Source organism: Bactrocera neohumeralis, chromosome 4, assembly GCF_024586455.1.
Source record: "Bactrocera neohumeralis isolate Rockhampton chromosome 4, APGP_CSIRO_Bneo_wtdbg2-racon-allhic-juicebox.fasta_v2, whole genome shotgun sequence".
NCBI classification, from domain to species: domain Eukaryota; kingdom Metazoa; phylum Arthropoda; class Insecta; order Diptera; family Tephritidae; genus Bactrocera; species Bactrocera neohumeralis.
Window position 1 is genome coordinate 78,951,394 of NC_065921.1, and position 9,907 is coordinate 78,961,300.

Sequence of the window (9,907 nt, forward strand, 5' to 3'; positions counted from 1 at the left end):
GAAAAATTTATAAATTATGTATGTTTTACTTCCACAGGGTGGGTCAAAAAAATTTTTTTTCTAATAAAAATTAATATTTTTCTAAATAAAAAATCAAATCTATTTTTTCAAATAAAAATAATATAAAAAATTTTAAAAAATTAGGAACTATATAAATAAACGACTTTGTTTAAAAAGAATTGTGAATTAAGAAAGTTTCAGTTAAATAGTTAATTTTAAATAAAAAAAAAATATTAAATAAAAATTAAATTTTTTTTATATAAACAATTTTAAAATCATTATTTTTCGACTATCTATTTAAGTATTGTGAAAGTTTAACTTTTGGAGGGTGATAAAATTATTTTTTCTAAAAAAAATAAAAGAAAAATCGCATAGCTATTTTTACATCAAAAACCCTATTCTAAAATCTCAAAATATTTTTTAATAAAAAAGATTTCAATTATTATTTTTGTATATATTCAGAAATAATTTTTTTTCAAAAAAAAAAAAGATAAAAACCATGAATTATTTTCAAATCAAGAAAATATAAAAAAAACAAAAATTTTTTTTTTTAATACAAAAATTTTTACTAGAAGTACTAAAGAACTTTAGTACTACAAAAGTTTTACTTTTGCAAGGTGGTTCAAAAATTATATTTCTTTACAAAAAATACCAGAATTCAAATAATTATTTTTATGTCAAAAAACATATTTTTAAATCTCAAAAATATTTTATTAATAAAAAAAATATTTAAATTATTATTATGCATATTCAAAAATAATATGTTTTCCAAAAAAAAACAAAATGACAGAACTATGTTCAAATCAAGAAATATGGAAAAAAGCTCAAAAATTATTTTTTTATAATTCGTGCTTAAACTTTATATTTTTGTAAAATACACACAAACATAATTATTTTTATATCAAACATAATACTTTAAATACTCAAACAAAAAATTTTAACAAAAGAAGAATCAAAAATATTATTTTTTCTAAAAAAATCAAAAATAAAAAGTTGCAGATTTATTTTCAAATCAAGAAGTATGAAAAAACGCAAAAATTGTTTTTTTAATGCAAAAAATATTAAAATAATAATTTTTTTGACTATATAATTTAATACTATGAATGTTTTATTTTTATGGTATGGTTTAAAAACATAGTTTTTTTCTAAAAAATAAAAAAAAACAAGTCACATAATTATTTTTATATCAAAAACCAATTTTTAAAATCTCAAAAATATTTTTTTTATGTATTTTTTAGTTATTTTCAAATCAAAAGATGTTTAAAAATATCTCAAACATAATTATTTAACAAAATAAATTTAAATCAATGTTTCTTTCGGATTTTTGTTGGTTTAGTTAAGAAATTATTCATCAATTTCATTCTTCTAACTATTTTTGTATTTTATATATACATGATTATATAGCAAAAATTTTACTCTTATAGAGTGGTACAAAAATATTTTTTTTTCTTCCAAAAAACAATATCAAAAATAACACAATTACATTCAAATCAATATAGAAACATTGAAATTATATTTAATTTCTTTTCATAAAAAAATGTAAAATTATCATTAATTTGTTTTTTTTTTAATATATTGGCTAATAATTCTGTGATTTTTTAATCTTTTTAACCAGGCTATATAGTTAGAATAATGAAATCAGGGAAGAGCTTTTACCTAAAAAGGGTACCTAAAAAGGGTAAAAGCTCTTCCCTGATTTCATTATTCTAACTATATAGCCTGGCTAAAAAGATTAAAAAATCACAGAATTATTTTCAAATCAAACAGTTTTTAAAAACTCTCAAAATATATATTTTTCCGATTTTTTTTTTTTTTTTTTTTTTGTTTAGTTAAGAAGCACCTCGCTGATTTCATTCGTATGACTTTATATTCTATCTCACAATTAGCTTACCCAATATACTCTCTTAAATAGCAGATTTATTAATGAATATCTTGCATAAAACCGATTCTTTAGGACACCGCCATACAATTTTTTTGGAAATTTGAAATATTTACTCTCATCAAGCCATTGTACAGCTGAGTCGACTAATGAAGACTTTAAAAAATTGTGACAGCTTTCAAAGGTGCCCAGATCCCACTACTATATACCTGTATAACTATATTGTAGTACTACTTGGACGAGCTGAAATTTTTGAGCTGTAAAACTTTTTAGGCGGTTCCAAGCATAGATCACTACATCAGCATTTGTTCTTAACAAATCGAACCTAAAGAAATCGGGTTTTAAACTGCCAACCGCTCTCATAAATCGAATTTATTGAATTTGCTGCATTCCTCTTTATTTTAAAGGCTTAACATTAGGTCTCATACTAACATTGCACAAATCAAGTAAACCCAGAATTCAAGATGCACTATTTCTTAGATAGAAACTTGGTCAGAATTATGAACATACGAGTTTTAAGGACAGCGGACGATCTCGACAACTAAAAATTATCAGAACTTCAAAGACATCTAATTGATTTTGAGGAAATAGCATGTGAGTATATATACCACAAACTTTTTATCGAAGTCTTTCGGCTGTATGGGCAAATGGACGCTGAATAAGGTGATGTTTCTCTGAACTAGCGGTCATGATTGAATTTCGGTTAAACTTTTTTCTGAAACAATTATTCTTCGCTTTCTTTAATACATCATTATTTTTTTCTTTATCGCGTAAAGACAGCTGAAGCACTTAACTACGCATGGTGTCTAGCTAACCTAACTTGAAGCAAAAAATTATGGACATTATACGCTCGATTCGTGTGGCTTATGTGCTGCTGGAACGAATAAAACATAAATTTCATATGTTGCCTTATGGATTTTAATAACTTTCTGTAGCCTACAGCTTATGCTTTCAAAATTCCTTCACTCATACAGAAAACTATAAGACCTCAGCAGCAATACATACATACCGATAACTTAAAAAGTAAGCATTAAACCCACATATATCGCATATGTGCAACCACAATTTTATCGTAAGCATTATATTTTTGTCTATCTAACCACGAACACAAGGCTAAATACCTGTTGGCTCTTATGGCAAGCCACAGAAGCGAGCAAAAAAAAGCCACACACACAAAAGGCGCATTTAAGACTTTGGCCAAGATGCAACCTTTCCTGTGACCGAGTCGTAAACAATAGAAAATATGGCAAAACAAATCGCAGCGCTGCCGCACTCCCGTCTGCACCACCCAGGTCCATACTACTTGAGGAAAATGAATGCACAGTTGCCAAATGAAGGGTAGCGAGTCGATGAGAATGCTGGTAAATGGGCACTTCATGGAGCTTTGACTTAATGCCTAGTGGTTTTTGCTTTCTTTTAGTTTCATTTTATTTCATTTATTTCTGTTTCTTTTTTTTGTTGGCGCTTGCAATTTATTCGAACACTTTTTTTTACTTTCATTTAGTGTTTTTATTTTCAACCATTTTATTGTGCGACATTGAAATTCATCTGTAAATGCAGCATTTTACCGCAATATGTGGCGTCAATGGTTTAGGCAAATGCGAAAAGGTTGAGTGGAAATCGGTGAGAGTAAATAATATAGCCTACAGTTATTTAAAAAGAAAAAACACATGTTATTTGAGGGCTTTAGGTCGGTAGGTTTTTGTTGGTGAATATAAGTTAGATTAAGTCGAAATAGTTGTTTCAGCTTAAGAAACTTCTAAGGGGTGATCCATTTCGAGGTTCCTTCCTTTTTTAAAGAAAAAACATAGAAACCTCAAATTTAATGGGGAATATTTATTATCTTTCTTTGGCATTTATTTTTGAAGACTATCTCTTTCAAATGTTGGCTATGTCGCAGATGGTCCATCCGTTGAGTCCAATTTTCGATGACTCGTTCGAGCATTTCCACTGCTAGAACTTTCTCACAGGAAAAAGTCTAACGATGTGATATCACAGGATCTTATTGACCAATCGAGATTATCTGCTCACCAAAGTGTTCACTCAATAAATCCATTGTGGAAAGTGGCGCCGTCTTGTTGAAACCAAAAGTCGCCGACATCACAGCCTTCAGTTTCAGGCTACAAATAGTGGGTTACCATTGCGCGATAACGGTAGCCTTTGAGACGGTTACGTTCTCACCGTCATCGTTTTTGCAAAAATATGGACCGATGATTCCACCGGCCCACAAACCACACCAAACCGTTTTTTTTCTGCATGAAATGGCAGCTCTTGAATCTCTTCAAGTTGCTCTTTGTCCCAAATGCGGAAATTTTGCTTGCTCAGTCCGAGCTGCAAGGAACGGCGCCGAATCGACTCTCCACGGTCTTCGTGTACACTCTCTCCTACGGCTGCTATATTTTCTTCACTGCGTGCTAGACATGGTCTATTCGGTCGAAGATTATCCAATAATGAATGCTGAGTCTCAAGATAGCTGATCGTAGAAAGTGAATTTTCGTAGTAAAGTTGAAGGATTTGTAAACGTTGTTCAGAGGTAAGTCTTTCCATGATGAAATGGCGAACATTACTGGACAAAAATTACATGACAGCTTGACATGACTCACGCGCGATCTGTCAAAAAAGGCTATTGAAAAAGTACCTCTACTTGGACCACCCGTTAGAAGCATGGAAACTGAAATAGCCTGGAATTAGAAAAGCAACTTAAAAGATCTTACGTATCTTTTTTTTCTAAGCCAATAACTCTGAAACCTCAACGTACTATATGATGTCTGTATGAAGTTTAGAAATCCCTTAATAATTGTTCTGATGATATAAAAGAAAAAAATATTATTTGTAAATGTTATAACGAAAGAATGGAAACCGACACCCAGCATTCATCCTTGGTTCAAGGGAACCTACAACTTTTACAACAACTTTTAGAAAACCTCCGGGACTAAAACAACCTCTCTGAACTAGCCTATGCTCCTAGCACTCTTCCTAAAGTTCTTATGTCATTCCTTTTGAATTTTAACAGTCGACATGTGTGATCCATATTCCATTCATGTGACGTTTGCCTGCTTTACGAACAAGTTAAGTATTGGCTCCGCCGAGACTCAGCTATATCTTTAACATGTTAATTTATATTCCCTCTTTGCGGAGTCTAATTGTATGGTGGCTAGTTCATCTGATATCCCATATCCCTGATCTGTTCTGGAACCTATTACAAGTTCGTCGTGAAGTAAGTAGGATGTTAGATCCACTAATATCTCGTTTAGAGCCATCCGCAACAAAGCTAAGATTGATATCTGATACTTCTGACCTAGCATCAAAGGCCGGTTTTTCACCAAACTACTTGATCTTGAGGATCATTATGATCATTATAACAGAGTTTTAGGTATCACAATGGACCGGCGTTTCAAGCTGTCCAAGTGAGATTCTTGTTGGCGCTTGTAACCGGACCTTTTAAGCTAATCTAGCATAATTTAACCTACCGAAGAACAACAAATATTTTTAATATCTAAAACTTTTCCGCGACAGTATATCAAAAGTCTCAGTATCCACTACATTTCGGTGGTGATCGTAGGGGAGTTAAGTTTTGGATCAAGAATCGTTAAATTTTCGTGTGAAATTTAAAGAAATATTACGAAACTCAGAAATAAAACCTCAAAAATAACTGTGGCATTCAAGTTTAATTCAAGCAATAATTCTAATAACCAGAAGCTTTGTGATGAAGCCTGATCTACCTACAGTAGTAGTATCTTTCATAGCGCCATCTATTGGTGAATAATGATTTTGAGAAAATTTGGAAGTTATAAAAGAAGAATTTAGAAAACGTTGAACTACCGTTGAACTGAAAAAAATTAATTTTAGAAAGAAAATTGGTTTCTTGTCAAAAAATTTACACACATTTTTAAAACAGTATCAGTGGCCTCTTTGTAGCTTTAAACCACTACGCACACCCAAGTCCACAAATTTTAAAATAAATATTCACTAACAACAACATTGCATTCGAGATGCCATGGGTACTCTACTCACCTTTTGTGTTAGTTTGTATGGATGACATCGGTATGGCCACACAATTTGGCGGCGCCTTCGCTGCCGAGGTGCGCCGCTGCACCTGCAACGCCGCCTTCTCATCCGGCGGCTCCATGCGCGGACACAGCGTATAGGCGACCTTACTGCCACGGCCCGGTGTTGGACTGATGCGCGAATGACGTGCACCGACGGCCGTCGCCGCTGCTGCTGCTATGCGTTCACCCATCGCGACACGCACACACGCACGCACACTCTTAAAACCTAGCGCACGTCTATTTTGGTCGACTCACAGTGGCGAGTGAAATTATTTGTGTCCCGTATGCAATCGCGCGGAAGCTGCGTGCTGCCCTAGCCATCGCAACACATGCGCGCACATCGATTTACTTATGCAGTTTACACTTTTCTATACACTCTATATTATAGCACATTTTTAGGCGCATTCATCCATTGCGCTGCAGTTATGTAGTTAGACAGCGTTCTTTAATTACTAGGCTCAGGCCTCATTAACAAGTGTTCGCCGCAGCATTATGCGTTCAAATGTCCAGCTGGCATAATTGCAAAAATGAAATGTGTAGAGCGGGGAATGAGGGGTGCATGAAATGCAAATGGAAATGCCAGCAAGTTATTATTTAATGATTGTGTTAAATGCCAGCCAAGTCGCAGTGGCTGATTGCCTGTTGGCTGCTTGCCCAACGAGTCGCTAAAGTGATATCCGTTTTTATCGCGGTTGGCTTACAGTCTCTCTGCGCCTCCTTGGTTAGCAAAAAGAGGGCACAAGTTCAGAAAGAAATTGTTTTAAATGACTCTGCATAATTGGCTTAGTCAATTTTTTTTCACTACTTTAACCTTTGGGGGCCATGAATGCTATTATAACCTGGTGGCTATTGCAACGGGGAATCTTGCCTGAATCTACGCTAAGTCTATCTATGTCCAGAAAACTGCTTTAGAATAAGTAGTAAGAATAAGTATTAGCGGTAAAAGATATGGTTGAGTTACTTAATTTTTCTGACAAAACGAAACATAGCAGATATGCATCTGGCCATAAGATTAGGTTAGGTTATGTTGTTCTGGTGGGCCAATGAACCACGCAAAGACCTTTTGGTCCTTTGCGATATCAGATGGAGTTCAGTGACTCATCCTTAAGAATGCCTGCGCTTAACGCGAAATTTAACAGACTCTGTAGCCTCACTATCTGTCTCTCCTCCAGTGTATCATACTGTGGGGACCCAAGTTGCTTACAGTGTAGTCTTGTTAAGTGACACTTCATTGCTCTAAACATTTCCTGCAGTCTTCCCGATCTGTCAGCCATAATTAACATACAACACAATTATATCCGAAAGTTATATTAAATTCAATATCAATGCCAAGAAATTAAGGTCTCAATGGAACTTTCAGTAACTGAGCGGATTGTGCTCTATATTGTCTTTTATAAGAACTACATATATAGCCCGAAAGCTCTAGCTAGCAAGTAATTTTACACGACTTCTGCTTAGTATACACCTGAGCTCTACTGCGCGAAAGGTATTGTTTTAGGAATATTTGAAATCGAGTTCTTGAACAAAATTTCGAACCAATTGCATCACGACGAGTAGACTTCCCTTATAAGACTTTGAGTAGGAAATGCGTAGGAAAATCGGGTTCTTATATGATCCGAAGGCTCTAGATAACATATACTAACATACACGACTTCTGCGTAGTATACTCCTGAGCTCCACTGCGAGAGAGGTGATGGTTTTTGGGGTTTTTGAAGTCGAGTTTTTGAACAAACTTTTGAGCTAGTGGTCAGCTTCGACCAAAAGCAGAGGCAATGTGTTTCAACGGCACAACACCAGGCCATGCACATCGATAACGACTCGCAGGAGCTCCCGAGGCAGGAAATTATCTACTATGAGCTTCTCCCCTAGGTCCGAACTCTTATTTCGAACCTATGTTGTTTCGAATAAGACAGTCCATGATAATCATTCGCCCAGAAGCGGCCAGCTTTGCCTAATAGGTGAGGAAATGTGTCCCATAGATAATAACGCGAGGCTACACACATCCATAATGACTCGCCAAAAAATCCGAAGCCAGGACACTTTCTATTATGAGCTGCTGCTCGACGTCCAAACTCGTAAACTGGACCTGTATTGTGACCAATTGGACTGTCAGAATGCAGCATCATCCAGAAACAGCAAGTTTTGGCCGACAGGAGACGATAAGTATTCCATCAAGACAACTCCAGCCCACACACTTCAATAATGACTCGCTAGAAGCTCCGGAGCTAGGGAATTTTCTACTATGTGCTGCTCCACAACAGCCGAACTTTTAATTTGAATCTGTATTATAAGCAATTTGACCTACGGAAACGTCAAAAAAAAAAGAAATCGTCTAGATGCGTCCAACTTTAGCCGATATGAGAAGAAATATGTTCCATCGGGACAATGTCAGGCCAAGCACATCGACAACGACTCGCCAGAAGCTATAAGAACTTGGTTGGGTGGTTTCTGCGCATCTAACTTCTAGCCCAACCTGGCACCAAGTGAACTAGCTGCTTCTATCAATGAAGCAAATGAGTTTGCTGCTGAAAAATTCGCTTCAAGACAAGCTGATTTGGATGGTACTTATGCATCCACCTATAGTGTGGATGTGGAACCAAGTGATTACTACCCGTTCCTGTCTTTGAAGAATGACTTTGCTGGTGAAAAAAATTGTCTGAATGGAGCTTTTGTGTCACAGTTTGGTAACCAGGGACTAGTGTTTCTAGGAGAGTTGCTTTGGAAATCCTTGAGCTAACTTTTCTTGGTTTTTTGAAGCCTTACCAGGAACTAAGACATTTTAGTTTGAAGCTTCAGCTTGTTTGGAAGGAGTATCTTATTAATAATAAAAAATATTGTGTAGTCATTTTAAGTTAGTTGGACCAAAATTTTTCTCCCTCGAGGGACAATGAGCTAGTTGCTGGTAAATTTTTCCCGTTGAGACACAATGAGCTTGTTCATAGTAAGATGACAAGAGTTTTTTGAATTATCTGCCAGAGCCAGAGCCAGAGCGGGCGGTGTTTTGGTAACTATTCTGCAAAGCCGAGTCAAACCAACATTCTATTAATTCATATTTCAAATTTCGCTCTTTTTTCAAACTTCTTTTCAAAAGCTCCTAAGCTTCATTCCTCAACGAAATGGCAGTTCTGTGTCACTCGACTAGTTTTGATTGCAATTCGTTGATCATTTTTCTCAGTCAATTTTGTTTATCTGCCTGACGCCTAACGACTATTTTAAGCCTGCATTAAATCGCGTGCAACTTTTTTCACTACGCCATATAACGGTTTCATATTTTTTCTGCACAAAACGTGTCACATTTCCACTTCCCGACGATTTTTATACTTTTATTACAAATGTTTCTATTGTGACACGCACACTCGCACACCAATACATATGCACGCGTTGTGTCTGTGGTGCGAAAACAGATGCGAGTGAAGGAAGCGTCAGCGTCGCAAGGACACACGTGCAAATTTGAAACACGTTTCACACGACCGACGAATGCGGCGTGCATTTGTTAGCAATGCCAAGGCACGATACGACGTACGAACACGCATTCAAACGGTAAAGCACACACGAACACAATGTAACGGATTCGACGCGTCTGATTGTTTTATTAAAACACCATGAAAGGACTCGCCTATAGTCGCATAGTGATTTGCATCCTTTTGGCCGTGAAGCTTAAAATACACTAACACCATTAACTGCCGACACTTCACTTGGCCTTCCACAATGCAGCCATCTCGCAAAGCAAACACAAAAAAACAAAACCGAAAAAATGTCGAAAGAAAGCGAGAGTTGTGAAAAAAACACACACACAAATACTATAAATATTATATGACCCTTTATACTCGACGCTGCAGTTGTTGCCACTAGTATCCTCCGGTCGTACGTACAAACAAACAAACACACGCGTACAACGCGCCGTTACAACACGTAGAGCCACTTAACTGAACACACACGAAGCACTCAAAACACACAGCTGCCCTCGGTGTCCTGTCAC

The 9,907-nt window shown here is 35.7% G+C and overlaps 1 protein-coding gene across 2 annotated transcripts in view; it reads right to left on the reverse strand.

Annotated features, from left to right (window-relative positions):
* LOC126756776 (spondin-1-like) overlaps positions 1-9,707 on the reverse strand; it is an 80,975-nt gene extending 71,268 nt beyond the window's left edge. The window contains exon 1 of one of the 2 annotated variants that reach the window (XM_050470143.1): positions 5,894-6,435. In XM_050470143.1, coding sequence (XP_050326100.1) covers positions 5,894-6,119 — 226 coding nt within the window. In that variant the 5' untranslated portion in view covers positions 6,120-6,435. Of the gene's footprint in view, positions 1-5,893 lie in introns of both variants that reach the window. The other variant, XM_050470148.1, reaches the window with a different exon arrangement.
* Positions 9,708-9,907: the final 200 nt, after the last annotated feature.